The sequence below is a fragment of the Anser anser genome, assembly GCF_964211835.1.
Source record: "Anser anser genome assembly, chromosome: 27".
Taxonomy (NCBI): domain Eukaryota; kingdom Metazoa; phylum Chordata; class Aves; order Anseriformes; family Anatidae; genus Anser; species Anser anser.
In genome coordinates, this window is record NC_139748.1 from 4,224,322 (window position 1) to 4,250,458 (window position 26,137).

Genomic DNA, 26,137 nt, shown 5'->3' on the forward strand with positions numbered 1-26,137 from the left:
ATGGACAGGAGTCCCCGAAATGACAGAACAACCCCGAGAGGGAGAGAAAACGGCAGAGGTTGAGTTTGCAGTCCGGAGTTGAGGTCAGGCGTTTCCAAATACTCTGCCTTGCCATCTAGTGGGATGAACGCGAAGGACCCGGGCTCACGGTGGGGAAACGTTGGGCGATTCCATCAGGCCGGAGCCGATGCCAGCATCCCTGGTCCCGCAGGAGCAGACGAGGTGGCTGGGGCTAAAGGGCAGTGCTAAGGCGTCAGAAGGCTGGATGGGGAAGGAGGAAGGTCAGGGGGATGGATGGACAGGGGACAAATAGAGACAGCCCTTTAAAGGAGGACATGACAACAGGGCTCACAAATCCTGGCATTTTAGAGCTCGGAAGGAAAGCCTGCAGCAGCCTCAAATCCCTTTCACCATTTACCAAGGGTCCTGGGGTTGGGACGGACACAGCCTGGGGCCGAGCAGCCCTGCTTTGGGATTTGCATGGAAAAGAAAGGCAAGGGCAGAGCGGTGCTGCACGTACATGCCCCCGCTGCCAGCACGCTCGTGCCCGTGCCCGTGCCCGTGGCAGCTTGCAGGCACGAGCGCCCAGCGGCGTTCGCAGCGTGCCCATATAAGAGAAGCTGGATCTTCTCTCGAGCTGCCTTCCTTTGCCTCCCCAGGCCTGGAGGATGTGGGCTGAGCTCCGTGGTTTCAGTTCAGGATTTTGGATTCTCCAGGGATGTGTCATCTCTCTCACGGTACGCGTGTTTATTGCATGTGTTTAAAAATATAGAGGATGAATACATTACATTTAAAATATCTCACCACTGGGCAGCTCTTTTCAGGTTTTGAAGGCTGGGATGACAGAAGATATTTTAACCACCTCCAAGGGACTCTCTGCTGCTGGATGCGGGGCCGTTTGGCTCCAGGCTTTGCTGCAGCTGAAGCAGCCCCAAAGCGCAGGGCAGGGGGCAGGCTGCGGGCAGAGCTCCTGCTGCCCCCACGTCCTGGCCGGGTTTGGGGTCCTTGAGGGACCCGGGGCCAGCGCCAGGGCCAGCCCATCCTGCAGGTCAAACCTGACATGGCCAAAGCACCACCAGCAGCAATGCAGCTCCCAGGAAACCCCCAAACCAGACACGGAGGGGTCCTGCCAAGGCCCCCAGGGAGGAAACCAAGAAAAAAGTGGGACATGGGGAAGCACGGGTCACCAGCTCAGGTCACAAAGCAGCTGCTGGGCTGGGTGAGGGCTCCCCATCGCTCTCGCTGCTCAGAACAGGACGCCGATTGCATTTTTAAAGTCTTCATTTTATTACAGCTGCCCACACTCTGCTCCGTTTGCCCCAGAGATGAATTCACCCACACACAGAGGCTCAGCTCGCCCAGGGTTAAACGCCTTAACCCCACATTTCCCATGGGACAGCAAGAAATAGGGGGGTGCCGGTGGGGTGTGGGGGCCCGGGGATGCTCTCCAAGAGCAGCCGGCAGCGGGGCTCAGGCAAAGCGTCCCGTGGGCAAGCGGGGCAGGCAGAAGTAGGCGTTGGGGAAGAGGCTGAGGTTGATGGGGTTGCCATCGAGGCGGATGTCCTCCAGCGCCCTGCGGATGTGGCTGTGGTCTTGGCTGTCGCAGAACGTGTCCTTGTGCATGGTCTGGATGTTGTTGTTCTGGAGGGGGAGGCAAAGGGGAAAGCAGGATTCGGAGGTGCAGGGGGCTCTGCATCCCCCCCGATGGCAGTTTGCTGTGAGCGAGGGGACGTGTCTCACCTGGAGGTGCAGGGAGCGCAGGCTCTCGGGCAGGGGTGTGGGGACGTAGTCCAGCTGGTTATCGGACAGATGGAGAAACTGCAGCTGCTTCAGATCCTGTGGGAAGAGGCAAGAGGTGAAGCTCCCTCCTTCCATCCACGCTCTGACCCTTGGCACCAACCCTACCACCCCTTGCCGTGGCAGGTTTGGGCTAAGAACAGCCTGGTTGGGCTGTGGGTGCTCGGCACGGCTCGGTGCCCGCTGCCAGCCCCAGCACCCACCCGGAAAGCTTCGGGCTGGAGGCCGGTGCTGGGGATCCTGTTGAGACGGGCGTCCAGCCTGACGATGCTGCGGGGCAGCTCGGGCAGCGCCGTCAGCCTGTTCTCGGGCAGGATGAGCTCCTGCAGGCTGGGCAGGAGGCGGAAGGCGTCCGCGTCCGCCCAGGAGATGGAATTGCTCGTCAGGTCTATTCGCTTCAGCTTCTCTGGTGGGAGAGAGAAGGGAGGGGGTGGAGGTGTCACACATCACCACTTGTACCCCCCGAGGCTGCCCCAGCGCAGAGCCCGGCCCTCCCCTTGCCTCGACGTACTCAGCCCCGTGAAATCGCCGGCCCGGATGGCGCTGATGCGGTTGAAGCGGGCGTAGAGGTAGGTGGTGTCCGGCGGCAGCAGCGGGACGTGCTCCAGGTCGGCGTCGTCGCAGTAGACCGAGGTGCCGATGCAGAGGCAGCGCAAGCAGCTGGGGAGCCCTGGGGGTGGAGAGGCAGCTCTGGGCATGGCACGGCTCGGCTCGGCACGGCATGGCTCAGCTTGGCATGGCACGGCTGCCCCGTCTCCCCCCCCCAGCCCCTGCAGGACCTGTGGTGAACACAGCGCCCAGGGCACTCAGCCCAGCACCTCCAGTGAGGGAAGGGCCAGGACGCACCACCCAGGAGAGCAGCTGATGGACGGCTCTGCTCAGGGCCAAGTGGCTCCCATGGGAGAGGGGGAGATGCAAGGTTCCCAAGCACGGCAGCGTTGCACCCAGGGCTCGCTTGGACCCCTTCGTTTTTATTCCTCAGAAGGAAAAGCAACAAAAGAAAGCAAAAGAAAACAGTTTTGCAATGAGCAAAACACCTGAATCCACTGCCCAAGGGTCCCAGCGAGCCAGGCAGGGGCAGCGGGGGGGGGGGGGGGGGGCTACACCGTGTGCCCCCCCACGCCCGCTCCCTCTCCTCTCCCCCAGCACCCGCCAGACTCCGCATCCATTAGTGGGAGAGTTCAAAGCAGCAAGGCAACAATTTCCCTCTGCCTCCTACTTAATTTGTCCCAGTCCGGAGTGACAGAAAATGAATAAAGATATTTATCCCTCGCTACAGGATTTTAATTGTCACTAATCTAATTGCTACTCTGTCCGACTCTCGCAATGCCTCTGCTCATTAAGATGTTGCTGCTGTTTGCCGGAGCTCGTTTCCCAGAAATGTCTTGCTGCAGCGCTCCTGCCTGCTGTGTGATAAGGCAAAGCCCGGCACCCCTCATCTCCTTGCTGCCCAGGCAGAGCAAATAACTTCTGCTGTCTGCTGGCGGCAAAAGGATTCGCTCCTTTTCCTGCAGAGCCCCAGCCTTGCCACCCCGGGACTTTTGGGTTCATTGCATGGAAAGGAGACTCGCTTTGTTCTGCACTCACCCTGCGCGGGGCGGACGGGGCTGGAGGTCGGAGGCTGCAGCTTTGGTGTTGGAGCCGTGGAGCCCACCTTTGGGAGAGCCTCGGGGTCCTTGGGGCGAGGAGCCAGGGTCCCGACCTCGATCTGCAAACACAGCGGTGGTATGAGGGCTGAGCAAGTCCCCCCGCTCCGGGGCAGGGGTTTGGGGGCACTGGGCAGGTCTCATCAGAAAGCCAGCTCTAAACACCTCTCCTATCTTCAGGACCCCCCCCTCTATTTGCCCAGAGGGATGCAGGTGCCTCGCCCTGCCTTCCCCTGCTCCATCCCGCAGCGATGTGGCCGGGCAGGACACCGGGAAGCTGAAGGAGGTCGGGGTTGGGTGAAGCCTTCCTACCAGAAAGAGCAGAGGAAGAGCCACCAGGGCTCGTAGGCTTGTGCGGGGGGCTGCGATGCTTCTCCAGCCCTGGCCCGTACCTCGGAGCAGCCCCTGGCTGTACGAAGATGAGACCTTCCCTGCGTACCGCGCTCCCCCGTGTCCCCCTCACCTTCGGAGCGATGTCACCGTAGTCGTAGAGCTCCTCGTAGTTGCTCAGATCGACGACGTCCCCATAGCTGTCCAGCGTCAGGTCGTAGTTGTCCAGGTCCAGGTTTTCGTAGAGCGCGAGATCAAGTTTGGGCTTCTCCACCTTCCTGCTCCCCTCCTTGGCTGGGACGGCCCAGGCTGCCCCCAGACACAGGCTGGCGATGCCCACCCAGGCCAGGGGCCGCATCCTGCGCCCAGCCGGGTGCCCTGAAACGATTTGCAAAGCAGTGAAAGCAAAAAGAGGGATGGGAAGGCAGGGCCAGCACGCCGGCCGCGGCCAGCCCCACTCCGCAGCCGTGTCGGGGAGCTGCAGCCACTGCAGGGGACGAGGCTTTTCTTTTCTTTTCAGCCCATTTCACACTCGGCTGGGCGGCCGTGCACAAGAGGCCCCAAGCAGCTGGGCTGCCCTCGCTTTCCGGCGTTCCCAGCCCCGAGGAGGCGGTGAGGGGCTCGGGGCACCCCGTGCCGCAGCATCGCCCACCCACCCACCAGGCTGCGCACCCATGTGTCCACCCACAGCAAACCAAGCGGAGGGGCCTGGCACCCAGCAGCCCCCCCACGTCTCTCCCAAACCAAAAGCAAAAGTAATGACCCTGCGCACCCCGAGCTGAGGATGCTGCTCCCCAATTTCTGCTAGTTTCCCCCAGATCAAATCTTTACAAGTGCAATAAAAGCCTTTAACCCCCTGCATGCGTCACCAGCCCCCAGCACCCCCAGCCCTGCAGCTAATCCCAGCCCCACGTGGAAGCCCCCAGGCTGGGCTCGGTGCTGGAGGACAGAAGGAAGGCAGCCTGCACACATCCCCTTTACCCTCCTTGGCACAGGACAGCACCACTCCACTCCCACGGGCTGGCGTGCTGGCCCAGGAAGGGCTTTTAGGTTTTTAATGCCTGGGGCGGAGGGACGCAGGGACCTGGCACGGTTGCTGTTGAGGGGAGAGGCAGGATGTGGCCAATCAGGCTGGTGGCCTCTGGCTGTCCCCAGCCCCCCCACCAGGACCTTATATTGTCCCCAGGGGCAAGCCGGCCCTGTGGTGGCTTTCCTCCAACAGCCCGGGCTTGGGGCTGGGGCTGGGATGGATGGGATGCAGTGGGATGAGGCCCGCACTGTGCTCCCTGCCCTCTGTGTCCCCAGGGACGATGGGGACACGCAGCCCTGGGCAGAGGGGACACAGCCAGCTCCATCCCTGCCCCAACCAGCCCAGGGAGCCATTTCCAGCTGCAACCATCCCCATGGGTGCAGGAGTGGCAGAGCACCAGGCGCTGCCCCCACTGCTGCTTGGGGTTTCCACCAGGTAGGACCTTGCCACCGAGAGAGTGTGTGGGGACCCCCCGCTCCCCAGGGTTTGGGGCTCCCTGCTCACTTCGGGCCCAGCAGCAGCCAGATGGCTCCTGACATTCAGCTCGTCCACCCACCTTGCTCCCCCCGCTGCTCGGCCCCTCTGTGCACTGTTGCTTTGGAAACGTGGGGGTGGTTTGGGGAGGGGGAGCATGTGTGGATGTCGTGTGGCAGCACCTCTCCCCTCACCTGGCTGGGATGGGAGATGCCCCCACCTCCCTCCCCATGCACCCATGGGTGCTGCTGGTTACCCGTCACCTACAACTCACGGCCCTGCTTCACCTTATGCATGTCGGGGCGATGTCATTGCCTGGGACATGTCCCACGGGGCTGGGACACCCCAGGACGGGCAGGATGTGCGCGCCAGCCCCGTGGGCTCCTCGCAGCGCCGGGCAGCTCGGTGCCCACGCAGCCACCCACGGCCACAAACACATTCTTCTCTCGCACGCAGCTCGCAGCCCACGCGCTCACCCACCCGAGACATCGTGCCCATCTGTGCTGCCTGCCGGCCAGGCGGGGACACCCTCGCAGCGGGGACCGTCCTCGTCCACGCACCCATGGCCCCCAGGCTGTCCCCACACACGTGTCCCCCCCTTGCCAGCACAGCCCCGGCCCCCTCAGCACGGAGCGGAGCAAAGGGCTGCTGCTAATCTTCGTTAAGCCCCTCATTAGGCGGCTCAGCAGCCACTGTGATGGAGGCGATGTGGCAGCTGGGGGGGGGGACATCACAGCTCAACCCCCCCCTCCTTTTTTCTGCGGTGCTCGGCTCCCCTGGGAGCAGGGGCTGACTTGCCTGGAGAGGCAGCGAGTGGATGCCCACCCCGGGAGCGCGTGATTCATGTGCCACTCACAAAACACGGGGATTTAATTCTGCTGCAGAAAAATAAAAAAAATATATATATAAAATAAAACCTAAGGGGAGCTCGCTGCCTGCTCTGCGCACACGCACACCCCGTGCACGCTCCCGTGAGCAGCCCCACGCCGGAGCCCATGCGTTCGCACCCGCACCCACACCCGTCCTCCCTCTCTGCTCGTGATTCACGTGGGGAGAGCAGCAGCGAGAGGAGATTTTGAAGCTGCAGCGACAGGCAGGAGGAAAAAATCGCTGCCTACACCCGTTCTGCTCATGGGAAAGCATGCGTGCACCCCGTACAGCCGCAACTCTGGGGGTCTGGGAGCGTTGCTGCGGGTGGGAGTTGCCTTCCCCCCAAGTCCCAAAGCCCATCTGTGCTGCCCCCCGGGGCAAACTCACCCCAGGGACGTTTGTCCAGCTTCCCTGGGAGCACCAAGATGACGTGGGGCAGCTCAGCCCCGGTTTTGCACAACCTGCCCCCAGCACAGAGCATGGAGGGGATGCTAGCACCCATCAGCTGCCCCCACTGCCCTGGGTGCTGCAGCTGAGGCCGGGTGCTCCTAATTAGCAGGGATGCTCATTAGGACAGGCACATGCTCGGGAAGCCTGACCACCACCCACTGTGGGCAGGGTGCACCCAGATGAACTCCAGCTTTTTGGGCCTTTTTGGCCCCCAGGGAGGAGCTCCGGTCCCGAAAGAAGCAGCGGCTGCTCCTGTGCAAGGAGAGAGGCAGGTCCGGCCGCGGCTCTGGGTCCCTTGTGAATCACTTTATTTTCACTGCTGCGGAGAGTAGGAGTGAAAATACCATTAAGTTGAAATCACTCGAGAACTACATATGGCTCTAGATATATCTGTACAGTCTACCAGTATATATACACATTATATATAAATATATACATAGGGTCTCCGGGTTTAAGGTTGAAACCTGTCGAACCCAACAAAGCCCACTGGAGGAAGAGTTGGAGAAGAGACTTTTTATTCTTTAAAAACAAAAAACGCAACCAGCTCGAATTAGCACAGGGGTTCAACGATCCTTCCAGCGCTGGCTGCAGCCCAGCTCTGGTGCATGCAGGGCACTTGGGGAGGGGGCTCCCTGCAGGGAACGTCCCTGTCCCCATCCCCTTCCCGATGAGCGGGGCACGGTGCCCGTCCGTGCCCGCCCCAGAGAAGGGTGATTTTTGGTGGCTGAACACCAAGGAGGTAATGGCTGGTTTCTTTGGTTTATTGCTTTACTGCTTATTTTGATGATTTTTTTTTCCCCCTCTGATGCTCGGCCTTAAATCTAAATCCTGAGAATCGGGAAGAAGAAAAAAAAAAGAGAATAACCCCTCTAAACCCGGACACCCTATATATGCAGGTATGGCTATCCAAGAGGGAAGCGATACATGTGGAAACGGGGAGGGGAGGGGATAAAAAAACAGCTTTTCCGAAGGAATAATTCTTCCCTTTTCCTTCCCTTTCCTTTTTTTAAACACAACAACAAAAACACGAGCAAACCAAAAAAAAAAACACCCAACCCACAAGGCAAAACCAGACGCGCGCGTTCAGCTGGAGAAAGCGACGGGGCGAGGGGGGCGCGGGGAGCAGAGGGGTCGTGAGAGCGGAGCGGGGATGGCGAGGGGTCACCCGGCCCCGGGGGGGGGTGGCAGGATGCGGGGGCTGAAATTTGGCAAGGGGGGGATGCAGGAGGGGGGCTGCTCTCACCAAAATAAACCCCGCAGGGAGCAGGAGCCCGGGGGCAGCCCACTTGCGCATCGCCTCCTGCCAAATTTCCACCGGCCCCAGGAGCCGGGGAGCCCCCGGAGCGAGGCAGAGCGGAGGCTGGAGCCTCCCCAAAAGCTCGAGGCTGCCTCGGCCCGGTCCTGGGACGTGGCTCCGACCACGAGGTGTCGTTGCCGGTCCTGCCCGGCGGTGCCAGCCCCGGTCCCCGCTCCCCGAGCCGGCCGGGGGACGAAGGACCTCGGCGGGGACCTGGCACCACCCTCCCCGGGCAGCCCTGCTCCATCACGCTTTGGTTTCTGGGTTTATTTTTATTTATTTATTTATTTATTATTTTTTTCCCCAGGGATCCACGGGTGGAGGTGGCCCCGGGACCCACCCGGTGTGATGGGAGGTGGTCCCGTGGGCACGCAGCCCCCCGGGCTTCCCAAAGAGGGGCTGTGCCCGGCTCTGGTGCGCGCTGCGGTGCCAAGCACCGGGATGCGGCCGTCCCCAGGCGGGCTGGATTTTAGGATTTTGGGGGTTTGGTGTTTGTGCAGGCTGTGGCTGCCTCTGAGCTGATGCAGCAGCTCCATCCCAGGGCCCTGTGCTAGCTGTCCTGCTGCTCAGCTCACTCCGACCCTATCACTTCAGCTCCATCAGGAGATGCTTTGGGACCGAGATGGGACTTCCCAAACCTCGGCCAGGTCAAGGGGGGATGACAGAGCCAGCTCCAGAGCTGGCCAGGGTCCGGGCAGGCGAGGCAGGGCTGATGCTGTGACCTGGGACAGCCTCTGCACCACGGTGCCATCCTGCAGCCAACACTCCCCAAGGAGGCAGAAGCCACACAAGCCCACAGCCACTGCAGGCAAGGAAAGGTGGGGACATGAGAGGGACGGAGAGGCAGGGTGTGAGCAGGGGGAGAGGGAGGCAAAGGGGGTCCCGAGTGTCAAACGCCGACGGGGGGGGGGTCGAGTCTCTGTGCAAAGCCAAGTCCTGGGAGAGGCGCGCGGGGCTAGAAAACCACGGACTGCAGGAGGCGGAAACACATCATCAGGTCCAAGGGGATGGGGGGCTTCAGCAGGTTCCCGTCCAGCCGCAGGTACCGGAGCCGGGGCACGCTGTCCAGGTCGGAGGGGGAGAAGTCCTGGATGGACATCAGCGAGGTGGGGCAGATCTGCGTCCCGTTGATTTCTGCGGGGAGAGAAGGAAAAGCAGGGTGAGGGTTAGGGAAGGCAGAGAGGGATGCCAGAGACCCCCCCTCCCTGCTCAGCTGTCCCCCTCCTCCTGGGGTCACCCCCAAAATGGGGTTGCTTTGCTACCGAGGGGGGGATCCCCAGCCTCTCCCAGAAGGCAGGGGCAGCCCCAGGGTTCCAGCAAGAGGAAAATCTTGCTTTTGTTGGGAAATGAAGGAGGTCACGCTCAGCCAAAGCAAGGGGAGGAATACGGAGCCATTTGAGAGAGAAAAGGGATCGCCACAAATGTGAAACCTGCCTAGCAAGGGCCAAGCCATCAAAAAGCTCCCCCTAAAACCTGCTCCAGCACCATTACACCGGAGATAACATTAATAACCGCTGATCCGGCGTGTTGCCTGCTTCTGGATTTCCATACATTTCTCCCCACCCCAGGGTCTGCATTACAGGAAATAAAAAAAAAAAACATTAAAAAGAAAAGAAAATGGGGATTCTTATGTCATTACCCAACCCCAGGGACTGAAATCTTATAAAAGCTGGGTTTAAAAAAAAAAAAAAAAAAAAGATGGAAGATGGAAAAGAGGTGCACGACCACGCAGGCATCTCTCCATGGGCAGCCCCAGCAGGACCTGGTACCCGTACGAGTGCTCCGAGCCAGCAGCAGCCCCCACCTTCACCCCCCATCCCCTTTGAGACAGTTTGGAGTTGCTTAACCCAAAACCAGGCACTTATCAATGTTCCTCTTCCCTGGGAACTGACTCCAGTGAATCCCTCCAGAGAAGGGATGTGGTTTTGTACGGGTTTTGCCCCCTCTCCCTGGCACCACATCCCACCACGCCATCAGCGCTTGGCTCCAGAGGAGCCTGTTTCTCGCTCGTCCCATCCCAGCTGATGCTGCAGTCAGTGCAGGAGCCCCCTGTTAAAGCCGTGCTGAAATTTTACATCTCCTCCTCAGCAGCGGGCTGCTTTTGCACGTGAAGCCACACGCCATCACCTCCCAATAAACACCACCACATGTCAAAGTGCTCGTGTCACACCGTGGGCTGGGACCAGCAGCCTGCCTGGTGTCTGCTTCCCAAAACAAGCGATGCCTCGTGCAGGTCCTGCAGCCGCGTAAAACCACTACAACCAGAGGTACAAAAGCCCAGCTTGCTTTCCTCGAAGCACGTGGAGGGCTCCTGGCAGGAGCGCTGCATTCCTGCTCCCCTGCCGACAGCAAGGACTGCAGGCTGCTGGCCCTCTAAACGCAGAAACATCTGGGGTGACCAGGAATGGGGCTCTGTCTTCTTTTCTAATGTGCTGGCTGGCTTCGCACATTTCGCAGGCCAGCACCTCTCCCATGAAGTTGCTGTGCTTCGCCTGGAATGGTGTGAAACTGCCCCGCTTGGCTTGCCAAGACAACCTCCATCGCAGCCTTGTTCTCCCTGTTCCTTCCTCTGCGAGGCTCAGCTCGGGAGCTAAGCTGGGTTATTTCTAACCATCTTGACTGTGTGTTTGGCATCTGTTCTTAAAATATGTGCACAGCCTCTCCTTTTTAAATATCCCTACTTCTGAGCCTTGCTGGGGAAGCAACTATTTAGATGGCAGGTAGCCCCCAAAAAGAGCTGCCCATGGCAATGAATGAGAAAAGCCCTGAAGCAGCAAGGGGGATGTAGCCTTGGTCCTCTACTACCACCCTAATTCTTGGATTATCCTTCCCCATCCGCAAATCCATCCTCTGCAGGGCCTCGCTTGCCTACAGAAAATCCCCATCTCATCTCACCATTGCATCCCCTTTTGAAAAGATCACACCCTACTGGGTTAAAAAATGCGCTTTTAAAACAAAACACTTCCCATCCCCAAGCCTATCCATTCCCCGAGCCGCTCCCCGGCCTCCCGACGTGCCAACAGGACTCACTTTCAATGGAGTTGTTGTTCAGGTAGAGGTGCTCCAGCTTGGGGCTGATGAAAGGGACGTTGGTGAGCTTGTTGTGGGCCAGGTGCAGCACCAGCAGGTTGGTGAGGTTGAAGGAGTTCTTGGGGAGCCCCTTGTCGGAGATCTGGTTGTAGTTGAGCCGGATGAAGGCCAGGTTGGGAAACTCCTTGAAGTAGTCGCTCGGGATGTCCTCGATGTTGTTCCTGTCCAGGAAGAGCTGGTGGATGGCGTTGGGCACGCCGGGGGGCATTTTCCTCAGGATGTTGTGGGCGAGGTTGAGTTGCATGAGGTTCTTGAGTCCCTTGAAGGTGTTTTTGTTGAAGACCCCGTCACTGAGCTTGTTGTGGTGCAGGTCCAGGAGCACCAGGTTCTCCAGCTTGTTGAAGACCCCGGCAGGGATCTTGGAGATCTGGTTCCTGCTCAGCCGCAGCTGCTCCAGGTTGGGCGGCAGGAAGGCGGGCACCTCCTTCAGCTGGTTCTTCTCCATGTAGAGGAAGATGAGGTTTTCCAGCTTCTCCAGGACCCTCCTGTCCACCTTGCGGATGCGATTGTTGTCCAGGTTGACCCATTTCAGCCCCGTGGCGTTCCTGAAGGACTCCTCCGGGAGGTCGTCGATGAAGTTGTTCTGGAGGTAGAGGTAGTGGATGCGGGGCGGGATGATGGGCACCTTCCGCAGGTTGCGGCTGTCACAGTACAGGGCAGAGGGGAAGTCCGGGGGGCAGTAGCATTCCCGGGGGCAGTCGGGGAAGACGGAGGGGGGACCAGGAGGCAGGGGTGGGGGCAGCTCGGTGGGCTCGACGGGCTCCTCGGGCTCGATGGGCTCGGGAGGCGGGCGGGTGGGTTTCCGTGGGGGCTTCCTCCGCTGCCCGCTCACCTCCGAGATCAGCACGAGAACGAGTGGGAGAAGCAATCTGAAGGCCACCTTCATGGTCCAGATGTTTGCCTGAGGGAGGCAACAAGAGGTGGGTTAGGAAGCGCCTGATTTAGGCACCGCATCGCCTCCCGTCGCCGCTCTCTCTGCCAGTGGGAGCTTACCCCACATCTCTGCCAGCAGCCTGCTATTTTCTCTCCTTCCCCTTGGAAGTTATCTTTACTTCCAACCCCTCTCTTGAGCATGAGTCACTGAGATCCCCTCTCCCTGGCTCAGCTTTATGCCATTGTGGGGGGGGGTTGCCTTTTTTCCAGTTTCATTTATTTTGAGCGTTGGATTTTATTTATTTATTTTGGCTTTTTAAAGAACAGCCCATGGATGAGGGAAGAGTCACCTACATACAAGCCACAGAAAGGAGTTCAGGGGTAATTCCACTCCTTCAGCATCGAGCTGCACAAGGGTCCTAAAACTGCAAGGAAAATGGGTGATAAATCTGGCAAAGGACAAGGCAAGGGGTCAGGAAAAGAGGAACGGAGAGCAGAAATGCCCTGGCCAGTGGGAAGCAAGACAACGATGGGCCAGGAGGGGACATTTTCCTGCTCTGAGCCCCAGCATCCCTTCAGCTTCCACAGAGAGATGTCCCCAGCGGTGGGCAGGAGCCCTGCTGCCGCTGCGCCCTCTCCCAGAAGGATGGATTGCCCCTTCAGAGGCCTTGATGGATTAGGGTTAATTTTGCTCTCGAGCCAAAAAATCAATGATTCAGCAACAAATTGGCTGAGCAACAGTGTCGGAAGGCCAGCAGCAGTTAGCAGAGCAGTGAAGATGGATAGCGTTGTGCTTCAGGGACCAGGCAGGACGGCACGCTTCCAAAGCTGCGTGATAGAAGGGACATTTGCAAGATTGCACATGGGCCCTACCAAAGGTGTTTGGCTAGACAGCTCCTTGTGCTGCCCAAATAAGTGATCCATCACCTCCAGTCCCACTGCAGGGTGTCGGGCTGGTAATTTAGGGGGAGTCCCAGTAGAAGTGGGAGATCTGGGGGGATCGGGCAAGGCCTCTGCTTGCTCCAGGGGGCCCCTCCTGGACACCAGCCCACCACACACACCACCTCTCCCCCTCTTGACCACATCCTGATTTCTGTGGTTGTCATCAAGCCCGGGGAGGCTTCCTATCCCATCCCTGCCCTCCCTGCTGCTGCCTGGAGCAGCAGCAACCTTCCCTGCATAGCTCCTGCTGGTTGCTCTCCAGCTGGCAGCTTGGAGGGTGGAGGAACCCAGCGCCTTGCAGACGAGCTCCCCAGAAAGCCCCGTGCAGAAGGTGCTTTGGATACTCCCCGGACCAGCTGGAGCAGGCCAGGCTCCGTGCTTTTTGGGCAGGCAGCAGATCCCCGGGGGTGTTCACCAGGCTTTTCCCAGCCGTATTTGGCACCCCAGCAGGAGCAGAGCCGAGCTGGATGCACGGCGAGGCAGATGGAGGAGCTCAGCAGAGCCAGGGTGGGAAGGAGAAGTGAGTGAGGTGAGACAGGGAGGGAGGAAGACAAGACCAGGAGGAGGATGGATCTCCCGGGCTAACTGAGCGGCTGCTGCAGGAGCCAATGCAGCTGGGATGGATGGCAGCGTGGGGCACAAGCTTTTGGTGATGCTGGAGCTAAAATCAGGCTGCCTCGGGCTGCACCCACCCCCAAGCCCCCTCCTGCTGCCTTTCCCTGGCATAGAAGTGCCTTCCCAGGTACCCCCCGGCCCAGCAACCCCGTTTCCATTGCAGCCTCCCACCAGTGCCCGCATCCCACCCGCAGAGCCCAGAGGGACCCTCAGTGGGTGCTACCCCCAGCCCCTGGGGCCGTGCCAGCCCCACTCCCTTTGAAGCGATCCCACGCATTCCTGGGGCTCAAAGGAATTGACTTTCTCCATGAAAAGATCCTGTTCTCACCCCCCCACCCCCCAGGCCCAGCCTCGTACTTTCCTTTTTGTCTCGCTCGGCTCCCATCTGGCTCTGTTTAACCCTACAAGCCTCCCATGCCTGCTGTTTTCAATCAGAGCTCTGGCATCTCGCTGGGGGAAGGGAGGAACGGGGAGGGGGGAAAGAGCAACGGGGCTCGAGCCCTGCCAGATATTCAGCTCAGCAGTACTGCAGTCAGTCCCCTTCGGGGATGTACGTGCGTGCTCCCGTGTTGTCAGAGGACAGATTCAGCAGCAGGCTGCAGAGAACAGACAAAATTCGCCACACGTGGGCCCCTCCCTGGCCCCGCAGCATCCCGGCTCCTCTCCCAGCCACGTCCCCTCCCTGCACACCCTCTCCCCCCCACCTCATCCCAGACCTTTTCTGTAGGATTTTGCATCAGCTCCAAAACTCGGACCTGGATTTTCACACCCACAAAGCCCAGGGGAGCTGGGGGGGGGGGGGGTGTGTGCTGAGGTCTGCATTTGGCTGGTTGCGGAGGGAGGAGGCAGCTGGGATGCAAAATTCCAGCCAGCGCTCGCCACGGTCCAGGATTTCGGCTCCCTCCTCCTGCAGAGCACAGCTCCGTGCGGAGCAATGTCACCACGAGGGCAGAGGACAAGGCAGCAGCGTCACCCTGTCAGGCTCAGGAGCTGGCTCAGCTCTTGACCCTTTCAGAAGCCACCTGGCACACGTGCACGGACGCCTGTGCAGCCGTGCCATCCTCTCTGTGAGGTTTTAGAGCTGCGGAGGTTGCAGGACTCTGCTTATAGCAGAAATAGCCACGGAGCCAGAAATTCAAATGGCAGCATCACGTGCCATTTGTCGGCACAGAAGGGAAGTGTCAGAAGGCAGACGCAACCCCTCCTATCCGCCGCGCCGCCTGCAACCCACTGCCACGTCCCTATGGGGATGGGACCACAGCCTGTGGGACCACAGCCTGCCCATGGTGGCCGGGCAGGGGGCCAGGCTGCCAGCACCACTGCGGCCCCTTGTGCTGCCTGTCCCCACCGGCTGCACCCCGCAAAGCCACAAGCAAGGAGCCTGAGGCAGTCACAAGCTTTACGGTCGCCTCCAGCACGCTGGAAGGTTCAAAGCCGGCTCTCCCTGGACGCAGCGCCGTTGGCAGCCTGTTCTCCGTCGACTTTCACACAGTTGAATGTACTGGCGCGAATGCAAGAAGCAGATTTCTAAGTCCCACGCCCTGATCCTGCACGAGCACTGGCTGCTGAACCCGCGGCACGGCGCCTGCTCTGCAAATGCCTCCCCTCGACCTTTCCCACCGGTCCCCTATGGGCAGGGCAGCTCAAATCCCGGGTACCCCGAGGAATCCCTGCAGCTGGAATTAAGTTAAATCACGAAGCAATGAATGCATTCAGGAAACTGACTGCTTGGTGTGAGGAAAAGACTCAACTCGTGAGCTAAATCTGCTCAGACACCTCCTGGGCTGAGCAGCTTGGCCCAGGTGCAAGACCACAGCACCCAGCAGATGCCAGCCTGGATTTTCCCGGGAGAGGCAGCTGCACACTCACTCACCCTGTTACAATTGACGAAAATGCAGCACAACAGCTGGAAATTCCAGCCCCGGATGCCGCCGGTGGTTGCTTTCCCAACAGTTTATCTTTGTTGCATCTCGCTAACCCATAGCTCCCAAGCAGCACCCGCCGATGGCGCGGCGACTGGTGCCAAGGGCAGGCAAAAATCACAGCTGCTGGGGGAAGAGGGAGCCTTGCAAAGGTCATCGGGGGATTTACCCCAGGCAGAAGTCACAACGCTCTCCCTTGGGTGCCCCCTGCCCTCCCCACCTCCTCCTGCAGCCGTTGGGCATGCCGAGGGTGGCAGCTGGCTCTGGGCAGCTGTCCCTGACGGATCTAGGACCCCTGCTCCTGTAAAAGTGCCAGGGGGAAAAAAGGGAGCCTTTGGCTTTGGGGAAGTGAGGGCAAAGCCTTGGTGGCTGGACCAGGGACTCCTTCTAGCCCATTGCCCGCAGCCCTTCACAGCTCTCCCACTGCTGCCTCCGGCCCGCATCACACCTCTGCCCCCCCCGCCCACCCCCCCCCCCCGGCTGGAAAACGCCCCCAGCCTCACTGGGAACCTGCGAGCTAAAGCAGAACAAGGAAGGCAACCTAAAAATAACCCAAAGGAGCCAGCAAAGCTCGCCTGTTGGCCTCCCTCCGCCTCCAGCTGCCGTAACAGCCCATTAGCCTCTCTGCAAGAGTCTGGGTCTGCTCAGCTGGAACCAAAACAGGGAGCCCTTTATCCAGCAGTGCTGGGAATGCTGGAAAAAGGCTAAACGCGGTGCAAGCCTGTCCTCCGAGGGGAAGGCAGACACCCGCACGTCCCCGGGCACCCTGGGGAGCACTGATGCAACGAGCCACTCCTCTCACCCTTCCCTAGCACTTTCCCAGCCGCGGTCTGTCTGCCTGGCTGGGACCGGAGCCGGCACGCAGCCGAGGGCCCCCGCTGCATTTCTCCTCGTGACGTGTCCATGCAGGACACGGGGGTCCCAGGGGACCTGTCGCAGCCCTGCTGGAAAGCAGCTCAGACACGCTCGTGAGCAACATTTCTGGGCTCAGCTCGAGGGCTGCGAGATGCTGCCTGGTCCCTGCGTCCCTCTGCGTGCCAGCAGCATTTCCTCACCATTCCACAGCCACCAGACTCCTTGCAAAAGGCTCGCCACGTTCACTGCAACCTCCTCCCAGCTGGAGGGCCCGTGGGAAGGCAGCGAGCACCTCTGCTGCCTTCCTCTGCCAGCAATTCCTCCTCCTCCTCCTCCAGCACCGCGTGTCCCAGCCCTTCCTGGGGCTGCCTCCGGCTCAGCCCGCCCGCGGACCCCTTGCCACACACGGGGCAGCAGCTGAGCACCCACGAAAACAAATCACGGGAGAAAACACTTCCAAAGAGCTCGCAGCTCAGCCTCGAGCCTGCCCCACACCCCCCTCCTCCCCTCCCAGCAGATACCTCATGCCAGCCCCTCCAGCTCTGCTTTCTCTACAAGTTGGGAACCGCTGGCTGATGCTTTATCAGCTCCTTCTGCCTCATCCCTCCCTTCCAGCCTCTTCCCAAGGCAGAGGAAACCTCCCACAGCTGTGCTTTTATCCCTTCCCAGGTGGAAGCACTCAGTCCCTCGCCCCGCCGGCAGGCATGGACACCCAGCACGCCGCGCTGGCTCGATCCTGCTCGGTGCTGGGCTGGTCCAGGAGTGGCTCCTTCCCCGAGGCAGCGCCGCGGCTCGCAGGATGCTGTCGGCCGAGCACCACATAAGGCAGGCCCCGCGATCACAGGCTCCCAGGAAAGTTTCCAAGCCTTCATGTGCTGCGTGCTTTGCCTCCGGCTGCCAAGAGGATGAATTTTTTTTGCTTTTCGCCCTGGGGATGCTTTTCCTAAAAGCACACAGCTCTCAAACAGGAGGGGAAGGGAGGGTTCGGGATAAAGATGAGTCTATTCTGTGCACCGAAACATTTCCCCAGGACTTGAGCGAACGTCGCTGCCCCACTGCCTCCTCCCTCATCTCCTGCCTCTGCTGGAGCAGACACAAAGAGCCGGCTCCCAGCCGTGCCTCTCCCCACGGCGGGGCTGGGGGGGGGCTGCGCCTCCCTGCAGCTGGCTCAAAGCTGGCTGAGCGGGGTGGCAAAACGGGCGCTACGTGCCCCGGGAACGGGATCCGGGCTCTGCCTTTTGGGTGGGGGCGCAGGGCTCTGCCGCTGAAACTCAGAAAACCTCGCTGGACATCACCCCTGGGGCACCATGAAGTTGTGTGGCTGCGCTGTGCCACCTGGCTCACCGCCCGGGACCCTCAGCAGCCCCCTGCCCCGTTCCCCTGCAGACCCCGCTGGAAACCAGGAGCTCAGCACCCCGGTGCCCGCGGTGCACGAAGCGCCGGGAGCAGCCCCAGCTCCGGAGGTGTGCGCTCTCCTCCCAGCCTCTCTCCCCCTCCTCGCACGCTTTTCCTGCTGCTTTCCCAGGCAGGGGATTGCCCTGGGCACAGCCCGCAGCCCCCCCGGCCCCCCCCAGCTCTCCTACCAGGCTGGAGAGCAAGACCCGAGCCTGTGTGTGGTTGGGAGCGTGGGTTGGAGCAGGGGGGGGACCAGGGGGTCCTCGCTCGCCCCCACAGAAAGCGCCTGGCAGCAGCCCCAACGCCGCCGCGCACGGGACTTTCTTCTGGCTCGCAGCCCCTTCCACCCCCAGCCTTTCTCCATGCTGAGCAAAACTCCTGCGAAATAAAAGGGAAAAGGGAAAGGAAACAAAAGACTCCAGCTGCTGAAGAACAGAAAACCCAACAGAGGAGAGAGAAAAGGACCGGCAAACGCCGCTGTGCGTGTAAGAGAGGCCGGAGAGGGCAGGAGCGTCGTGGACCAGTGCAGCATCCAGGCTCGACCAGGCAAGGCGAGAAGAGCCTCGGGGGAAAGCACCTGCCCACAGCTTACCTGCGTGCACCTCTCCCTCCTCCTGCCTCTTATTAATCCCCAAGACAATTTCTCTCTGGCTGTCTCCCTCCTCCTCCTCCTCCTCCTCCTCCTCTCGGCACCGCGGCTCCGCCACGAGCGAGCGTTGGCCGAGCGCGGCGCGCGGGGGTTTTGTTCCTGGGAGCCGCTGGCCGAGGGTGGGTGGGAGCGCGGGAGGCGGAGGGCTGGGACGGAGGCGAGATGACAACAAAAACGTCTTTATCTGGCAGCCAAAGCGCTGCGGGCTCCGCCGCGCGCACATGGCCTGCCTGCCTGCCGGAGGGCTGGCGTTTAATAACAATTCCTTCTGCTGCGGAGGCTGCTCGGGGCCCGTGTTTAAAAACAAAGCTAATTAATAATTGGAATAAGCCCTTCCCTTGCCGCGGCCCCTGCTCCGGGAGCGTGTGTGCTCGGGACGGCGTTTTCCAGCCACGCGTCTGCCTCGCGAGCCGGGGCTCGGCGCGTGCCACTGGGCTCCCTGCGATGTCCCCCGTGGGTGGGTGGCACGGCGTGGGGACGTCCAGCTGCCCCCCACCCTGCTCAGCCCTGTGCTGGGGTCTCTGTTCCTGTCTGGCAGACGGCACCCTGCGACACGATGTGGGTTTCATTCACTGCCGGCTGGAGTTGCCTTAATTTAAATCCCGATGATGTTTAATAAAGGGGAGAAAACGGAGCTGCAGTGGTGCAGGGCTGCTGGGTTTTACCTTCAGCTTCAGCCAGGTCCTGGGCTGGAAAACTGCTCTGCACGGAGGGGACGTGGCCGAGGGACCCCACTGCGGGGTCTGCAGGGGCTCGTGGAGCTCAGGGGGGACAATTCTGCTCCCAGGCAGGCTGGGACCTGGTGCACAGTCACAGCCCTATGGAACAGCCCGGGGCTGAGCAGGGGACCCCACAGGGCATCCCCATCCCGAGCACCCCTCGGGCAGATTTCAGAGGGCAGGGGCTCTTTGCCCTCCCCACGAGCCGCCCTCCCTCCAGCCAAGCCGAAGTGCAGGAGGGGCCGGGAAACCCGAGCTGCTCATGGAAAACCCAGTCCAAACCCCACCGGAGGCTGGCAGCTGCTCAGGAGGGGCTGATCCTGCGTTCCCACACTCGGCTGACGGTGGCTACCAGCAGCAGCTTCAAACAGCCAAAATCAGAGCCTCAACCAAAGGTCCCAGCGGCTGGACTCTCCCATTTTGCCCTGTGCTCCCTGCGCCCCGTCTGTATATTCATTTCCAGCACAGTGGCTTTTCCCTTGCCCCAAAACTGGGGTCTTGCCGGTGACCAGCTCCCAGGAGCGAGCTGGGGCGCCCAGATGCCTAAAACCCAGCAGGTAGCTGGAGGGTAAGGCAGGAAAGGAACAAAGAGAAACCACCTTGGGACTCCAAGTTGCTTAAACAAAGGGTCCTGGTGGAGACACATGTTTGCCAGCTGGAAAAGGCTCAGAATCAATAGGAAAATAATACGCTCTTTTTCAGCATGGAGATTTACACCAATGGCTCTAAAAGTAGTCAGAAGTCCCCAAATCCAGCTAAATGTGGGCTGTGTCTCATGGCTTTTTTTTCCCCCTGCTATCTAATAGGTACTCAGCTGGGCACTGAGGGTTGCACAGGGGAAACTGAGGCACCAAAAGGGGCAGTTGATTGCACAAAAGCCTTCCTGCAAAGCCAGGCATGGAAACGTTTCATATTCCAGACTTTACCCACCGTGCTGTGAGAGCTGTGAAGCTGCTAACACAGCGCCCATTGCTGGGAAGCCCGAAAAACCTTTTGAAAATCTGGTGAGTACAAATTTTTCCCTCGGCCAAGAGACTTTGTTTGTTGAATTTTCTTCCTGCAGGAATTTCTCTCGGTGTCCAAGTCTCAAATCCACCTTCAAAGGCGTCCTGTTTAGCTTGTAAGCAGCAGCAGGCTGTAGCCTCCGGCCGTAGCACGCTCGCTTCGTTGCACGTCTGCAGAAAAACACGGCCCTGCCCCTGCAAATGAAGGGGATGTTGGAGGGGGCCCGTTGAAATACCCCTGCTCTCATGTTTTCTTGTCTCTGGGAGATGCCAGGTCCAGATGCAGCATCCCAGCCATCCCCATCCCCCTGGTGCCACCTCCCCTTGGCTCGTCCCCTCTTCCCGGCCGGCCCCGTTCCCTCTGCAGAGGTTTGCTGCAGAAATACCGCTCTGGTCTGGCGGAGGTAGGGGAGGAAATGTCTGAGCGTGAAAGCACCGGCAGGCAGAGCCAGGACCGTGAGGACGGCTTGTCTCAACCACGAGGAGCACAAGGGCCAGCCGTCGGGCAGGTAAATGGGAAGGGATGGGGTCTGCAGCGAGCCCCGAGGCTGCGCCCACCGGCCCCTTGGGTGCAGCGAGGCTTCGGCACCTGGCCCCTTCCACCGACCTGGCTGTGAATCCCCTGCAGCCACCCCACAGGAGGAAACAAGGAGCAGCAGAAGGGCTAAGGACGGGGATGTGAGCAAGTCTGGGGCAAAAAGCCCATTATAAGTGGTTACGGATGGTGGTTCCAGCCCCGAGGCTTTCAAGAAGGGGAAATTCGCAGCACTGGAGGCTTCTCAAACAGCACCAAGCAAAGGGCTGGCCCCAGACCAGGTCTGCCTTCCCCATGCAGCAGCCTGGGGTCCTCAGGAATAAGAGCTTAAAGTGGCTTTTCAGGCAGAGGAAGATGTTTATTCCTTGTGTTATTACGGCATCAGCCACCCCATCCCAAGCCGAGCCTCCCCTGTGCTCGGTGCTGTACAAACACGGATGATTTACGGTGCGGCATTTCTTTCTGACAGCCAGTTCTTAAAAATCCCCTCAGAGAGCTAAACAAAAAATTAATTTCAGAAAGGAAAAAAAAAAAAAAAAGGCAGGAAACCCGAGCTGTCCCTGTGGCCACTTGGTTGGATCAGCGCGTGCTTTATGCGCAACGTCAAAGCAGCCTGCCCTCGCCCAGCACCCCGTGCCTCCGTCCCCAGCACCTCTGACCCTCCCTGACCATGGGTGCTACTGTGGGTGACCCAGGCAGAGCTGGTGTCATGGGAAGGGGCCACCAAGAAGGGACAAGGGAGGCCCAGGGATCCCCCCAGAAGCAACCACCGGTGGTTTGGGACCACAGCATGAGGGTGCTGAGCTGCTTTCCCAGGGAGCCGGAGCTCTCCTGGGGCTCTGTGTGTGCCCCCCCAGCCTCTCCATGGGAAGCACAGGGTGCTGCCACCAGCACCGAGCGGCCACCAGCCTGGAGGACCAAATTCCACTTCCCCAGGCTCTCCGTGAGCCAGGGACAGGCTCCTGCCCTGCATCCCTGCGGCGGGGGAAGCACGCAGCAACCCCGTCACGCGAGAGCCGGAGGGCTGGGAAAGCATCCTCACGAGCCCGGGAGAAACATTTGGCTGCAAACAAAGCTCTGGAGGTGGAAGTGAGCAAAGGGGAAAAGTATGCTGCTCCGTAAGGCACGGATCCTGCCCTCCCAGCACCGGGATGCTGCGCGCTGCGCTCCCTCCCACGGCTGCATGCAGGGCAGGGGCAGAGCGCGCCTGCTCCGTGCCCACAGTCCTGGCTGCAGCAAACATCTGGAGACACCCAAAAATGCTCCAGGAGCACGGCTGCAGGGGGGACACGTGCAGGATGCTTGAAACCCCCCATTGAACGAAGGATCTCCTAGCCCCAAGTGCTCCAGAGGCACAAAGGTGTGCGGGTTCAGCTCAGAGCTCAGCTGGGGAGGGCGCTTGGGTCACTTTGGTCACCCCAGCACGGGGACCCCGGTGCGCACAAGGGAAGGAGGGCGAGAGGAGGAGGAGACGACCAGCATCGCTTCCTCGCAGCCGTGCACATTCCAAATCCCTTTCTCCCCAGCACATCCTGGCCTCGCCATCCACCCCTGAGCACCTCACGCTGCTTGGACCAGGGAGCAGAAACCCCACAGACCGGGACACTTCAATTCACCAGCTCAGACGGAGATAGATGGAGCCAGGCTGGAAAGAACAAGCTGCCCTCGCTTCTGAGGGAGAAACACGGCTGAGAAAGCCAGCTGACCTCTGCCCCAACCAGGTGTTTAAAAAAATAAAGACTGGAAAAACAAGAAATAATTCTGTTTTGCATACAGCTGCTGGTTTGGTCATTAAATCCATGGGCAAATCTCCTCTGGAGAATGTCCTCAGCAGTCGGGTGCCCAAGCACAGGCGCTGCAGCAGCCAGGGAAGGGTTAGGGAATGGAAAACGCCTGCAAGCCTCTCACCCTCGGGGCAGGCTCCCCGTCCTGCAGCCCCCGCTGGAGCCAGCTGGAGGATTGCAAAGAGACGTGACGCTTTGGGACGAGCCAGCCCGGACCAGGACAGCCCCTGGAACTGGTCCTTGCCCAAGCTAGGGTCTGAGATAAAGATGCAAGGAGGAAGGGGATCTGCATCCCCCATCACCTGGAGAAACTGAGGCAGGAAGGAGCCCTGCACTCACCCAGCTAGCTGCCTTTTCCTTTACGCAGCCCACATTATTTTCCAAGCCGTGCCAGGCTTTTATTTATGTTCCTTTTGCAGCCTTGGCACAGAGAGGCTGGCGCAAGCACGCACCAGCCCGAGCTCTCGCAGCCCAGCCCCGAGGTTTGTCCCCGCCCTGGTACCAAGCCCGCTGCCCTCACCCATGTTCCCCCCATGGGGAGGGAGCAGCGCTTCCCGAGGGGCTGAGACCCCACAAACTCATTGTCAGGTCATCCCCAGGGAGCCTCGGCCCCCCCGAATAAAAGCCAAAGCCCCGAGAGGGGCTGAAGCTGCGTGATGGGGACCAGCCTGGCATCGCGGTGTGTGGGGACCCCATCCCCACCGAATGTCACAGACTGGTGACAGCGGAGCTATCCCCATCCCCAGGGTGGCCACAGCACGGCTGCCAGCCCACCTCGTTCCGCACTGGGACCACTGAGCCCCCCCAGCACCTTCCTCCCCCCATCTCACAGCTCCTGGGCTATTCTCGTGGCTGCTTTAAGTGCAGGGAGGGGATAGAGAATTCGTCAGACCTCACATTTCTCGGGGATTAAATCATCCGGCTCATTTCTCCGAGGGAGAGAAGTCCAAACCCCCTTTTTCTATTTTTTTTTTTCCTGCAGGGCCGAGCAGCCACTTATTAGCTCTTGGCAGCGGGGCACGGCGCAGGGCCAAGGGCTGCTGCACACATCAGCTCGTGGCTGCAGTGCTGGGGGGCTGGGAACTGTGGGGAAGGGTCCGGGACCCCGTCCCTCCTCAGGGTCCCCCCAGCACAGCCCCCGCCTGCAGGGAACCGCGTGCCCTCCTCTCCTGGGTCTCCATCCGCTCAGTTCTTCCCTGCTGGTTTAATGGCGGTTCACACCGGGGAGGACACGAGGACATCTCTTCCCTCTCTGCGAGGGCTGCGTCTGTCCAAGGACACAAGCAGCCTCCCCAAGGGGGGTGGGAAACAGCCCCCATCGCTCCCCATCTGGGCACGGTGCAGAGGTGCTGTGAAAAGAAGGAGCGGCCCCGTCTCTCCGCTCCGGGCTGACATTTTAAACAAGCACAGAGAAAAAGCGACCCCGGGTGCAGGCTCCTGCAGCTCGGGTTCAGCCCCGGGGCTGATCTCTGCCCCTGTGTAAGTCCGCTCCACCCCGGAGGCCCCATCTCACCACCTGCTGAGCAGAGGGGAAACTGAGGCACGTGCAGGAGGGTGGCATCCTGCCCCCACGTCTCAGGGGGTCGCACGAAACCCTGCCAGGCTCCACCGCACCAAACAATCCCTGCTCATGCTGCTCCACCTCTCCAGAGCTCGGAGAGCCCAGGGTGGCCTCTCCCCACTTTTTGTGAGTGCCGGAGGCTTGCCCTGTCGCTGAACCGGGTGGTACACGACGGGTTTCATACTACGTCTCACAGGACCCCCACACTGGGAGCAGGGCACCCAGCACCAGCAGCGGTGGCGCTGCCCCGGCCCCAGCAGAGTGGGAGCAGCAGGAGCCCACCACGGCCCCTTTGCCACCCCCGATTGTTCGGCCGCAGACCCCAAAAGCTGCAGGGGAGCAATTTACCCCCCCGGGGATAATCAGAGCCTACCTGGGGACCTGTGTCGCCCTTCCCTGGCGCGGGGTAGTGGCACAAAGGGGTCCCCAGAGCCTGTGGAGACGAGGGCAGGTGACCGAGTGACTGCGCAGCGATGGCCTTACCCGGCCCTGACACGAGACAAGGAGCTCGCCCGAGGTTAGGCAACGTCTCGGCCCCAGATGCTTGAGGAGGACGTGGAAACGCTTCAGAGAGGCCTTGGAAGCAGCTCGGGTGCCTGGCAGCCACCTCCTCCTGCCCCGGGTTCCCTGAGACCACCACGGAGCTCGAGGACTCTGGGGTCTTGGCACTGCCAGGAGACCCTGGGTGGGGGAGAAGCCCCCTTTTGCTTTTCTCCTGCCCCCCCATGACAGCAGGCGGCAGCGCCTGGTCTGCATTAGCGGCTGCTCTCTAGGAGCCAGTGCTGGGAGCAGCCCAGCGCACGCGGCCCCGGCACGCCAGGAGCAGCAGCAGCAGCAGCCAGCGCCCTCAGCCGGGGCCAGATCCTGCCTCCCTCAGCCCCTTCACGTCCAACCCATGCGCTGGGCACGCAGCGATCCCCCTGGCCACAGAAATGGGGGTCACAGCTCCCCACTGCCTCCTAAACGGGGAGGGGTGTGCTGCACCCCCAGCCCGATGGCAAGGCTGGTGGAGGGGAGCACGCACGGCCCCAGGCCCCTCTCCGAAGCCTTTTGCTCTCGCAGAGCTCCTCAGATGGCCCCATTCTTGCACCCCCAGCTGCCCTCATGCAAGATGAGCTCTGCAGCTGGTCGCCCTCCACCATGCACACCTCATTCAGCTCCTGACGACAGGGGACAGCTTTCCCCTCTCCTCCTCATTAACTGCACAGGACAAGAGTTAGCTGCAGTCCCTGGAGCGTCTCAGCACGCTTCAGCCCACGCCGGTGGCAGGGGCAGGGGGGGCTGTGCCATGCTCCAACCACACCAGCCCCATCTGCGGTGGAAGGGGAGGGACGGAGGGCTCCTGGTGTCAGCTCGGTGCTGGGAAGAGCTGCCAGTGCTGGGCAGAGCAGGAACAAGGGGGTGATTCAATGAAGCTCCCAATGAAGCGCCCTGGAAACCATGAAAGCAAATATCCCGAGCCAAACGCACAATTAGATGGGGGGGACTCGTCACCACAAGATGCCGCTCGGGCCACGGGCTCTGTAGGGCTTTAAATAAATACATAAAATAATACGTGAGGGACTGCCCGCGTGGAGAGAGGCTGGGGACATGCAGGGCGGCAGGAGCCAGTGGGGACAAGGACGCCGACCAACAGAAAAGCACCGGGGGCTCAGAAGAAAGGAGCCACCGAGCTACGGTGGACATCTGCCCTGATTTCCTGGGGGATGCACGTCTGCCCCTGCAGGGGTGGGAGCAGAGGTGGCCCTGCCGATGGCAGGCGGGTGACAAAGCTCCCCCGGGGCTGCCCCAAGCCCCCATCACCTCCCCTGCCCCGTCCGGGCTTCGCCACCGTGGTGCCACGGCAGCTGCTCGCGATGGGAACACCTGAGTCGCGTCTGGCCCTGCGGCCCTCCCTCGGTTTTGGCCTTCATCCTCCCCTCCTCCCCCTTGTCCAGTATTTTTCCTCTCCGTAGGCCGGAGCCAGCCGCCTGCTTTCCTCGCATGACTTCAGCTGCGCCGGGAGCCCGGCCACCTCCCCGGGGTGGGGGGCACGAGGTGCCAGAGCCCCCCACTGCCCCCAGAGCTCCCGGTCTGGGGGCTGCCCCCACCCCCAGCAGCTGCTTCCCCCATGGTGGGCTCAGAGAAATAAATTGGGGTGCCCGGAGACCTAATAAGAGCAGGATCACCGGAGAGGACACCACCGGGGACATCCTGATGATCGTCCTTGCCTCTTAATAAACGTGCTCCTGCTGTGCAGGAAAGGAGCGTCACGGAGAGACTTCAGCAAGGTGATAAAACCAGGAGTTATCGGCAGCTG

General features: G+C 60.7%; 3 protein-coding genes across 11 annotated transcripts; 1 reads left to right on the forward strand and 2 right to left on the reverse strand.

Annotated features, from left to right (window-relative positions):
- Nucleotides 1-1,260: 1,260 nt before the first annotated feature.
- OPTC (opticin) lies at nucleotides 1,261-6,748 on the reverse strand. 5 transcript variants are annotated; one of them, XM_083812678.1, is made up of 8 exons: nucleotides 6,535-6,748; nucleotides 6,076-6,152; nucleotides 3,907-4,151; nucleotides 3,385-3,505; nucleotides 2,309-2,467; nucleotides 2,001-2,203; nucleotides 1,741-1,836; nucleotides 1,263-1,641 (listed from the first exon to the last, which is right to left on the reverse strand). In XM_083812678.1, exons 3-8 carry the CDS (start codon nucleotides 4,129-4,131, stop codon nucleotides 1,471-1,473), a joined length of 975 nt encoding a protein of 324 aa, XP_083668804.1. In that variant the 5' UTR covers nucleotides 4,132-4,151; nucleotides 6,076-6,152; nucleotides 6,535-6,748; the 3' UTR covers nucleotides 1,263-1,470. The 5 variants fall into 5 exon arrangements, with proteins under 5 accessions (XP_083668801.1, XP_083668804.1, XP_083668803.1 ...); XM_083812677.1 differs by having other exon boundaries at nucleotides 6,076-6,155; XM_083812675.1 differs by lacking the exon at nucleotides 6,076-6,152 and having other exon boundaries at nucleotides 1,261-1,641.
- A 134-nt stretch (nucleotides 6,749-6,882) lies between these two features.
- Nucleotides 6,883-18,778, reverse strand: PRELP (proline and arginine rich end leucine rich repeat protein). Of its 2 annotated transcripts, none has more exons than XM_083812673.1 (3): nucleotides 18,179-18,778; nucleotides 10,925-11,885; nucleotides 6,883-9,028 (listed from the first exon to the last, which is right to left on the reverse strand). In XM_083812673.1, exons 2-3 carry the CDS (start codon nucleotides 11,868-11,870, stop codon nucleotides 8,850-8,852), a joined length of 1,125 nt encoding a protein of 374 aa, XP_083668799.1. In that variant the 5' UTR covers nucleotides 11,871-11,885; nucleotides 18,179-18,778; the 3' UTR covers nucleotides 6,883-8,849. The 2 variants fall into 2 exon arrangements, with proteins under 2 accessions (XP_083668799.1, XP_083668800.1); XM_083812674.1 differs by lacking the exon at nucleotides 18,179-18,778 and adding an exon at nucleotides 16,713-16,846.
- LOC310887121 (uncharacterized protein) lies at nucleotides 16,991-24,026 on the forward strand (the record flags this gene model as incomplete). 4 transcript variants are annotated; one of them, XR_014575661.1, is made up of 3 exons in its annotated part: nucleotides 16,991-18,137; nucleotides 19,761-19,958; nucleotides 22,020-24,026. XR_014575661.1 is itself a non-coding variant. In XM_083812669.1 (2 exons), 2 exons carry the CDS (start codon nucleotides 16,991-16,993, stop codon nucleotides 19,892-19,894), a joined length of 1,281 nt encoding a protein of 426 aa, XP_083668795.1. In that variant the 3' UTR covers nucleotides 19,895-20,152. The 4 variants fall into 4 exon arrangements, 3 of the variants coding, with proteins under 3 accessions (XP_083668795.1, XP_083668797.1, XP_083668796.1); XM_083812669.1 differs by lacking the exon at nucleotides 22,020-24,026 and having other exon boundaries at nucleotides 19,761-20,152; XM_083812671.1 differs by lacking the exon at nucleotides 22,020-24,026 and having other exon boundaries at nucleotides 16,991-18,132; nucleotides 19,761-20,152.
- Nucleotides 24,027-26,137: the final 2,111 nt, after the last annotated feature.

Bases quoted from the DNA above. Each gene is read 5' to 3' on its own strand.
- OPTC (XM_083812675.1), bottom strand. From the start codon at position 6,649: ATGGGTGCTAGCATCCCCTCCATGCTCTGTGCTGGGGGCAGGTTGTGC. The intron at 3,506-3,906 runs GTGAGGGGGACA...CTGTGTTTGCAG, and splicing joins ACGGTGACATCGCTCCGAAG to ATCGAGGTCGGGACCCTGGC. The intron at 1,837-2,000 runs GTGGGTGCTGGG...CTCTTCCCACAG, and splicing joins TCCAGCCCGAAGCTTTCCGG to GATCTGAAGCAGCTGCAGTT.
- PRELP (XM_083812673.1), bottom strand. From the start codon at position 11,870: ATGAAGGTGGCCTTCAGATTGCTTCTCCCACTCGTTCTCGTGCTGATC. The intron at 9,029-10,924 runs GTGAGTCCTGTT...CTCTCCCCGCAG, and splicing joins GAACAACAACTCCATTGAAA to AAATCAACGGGACGCAGATC.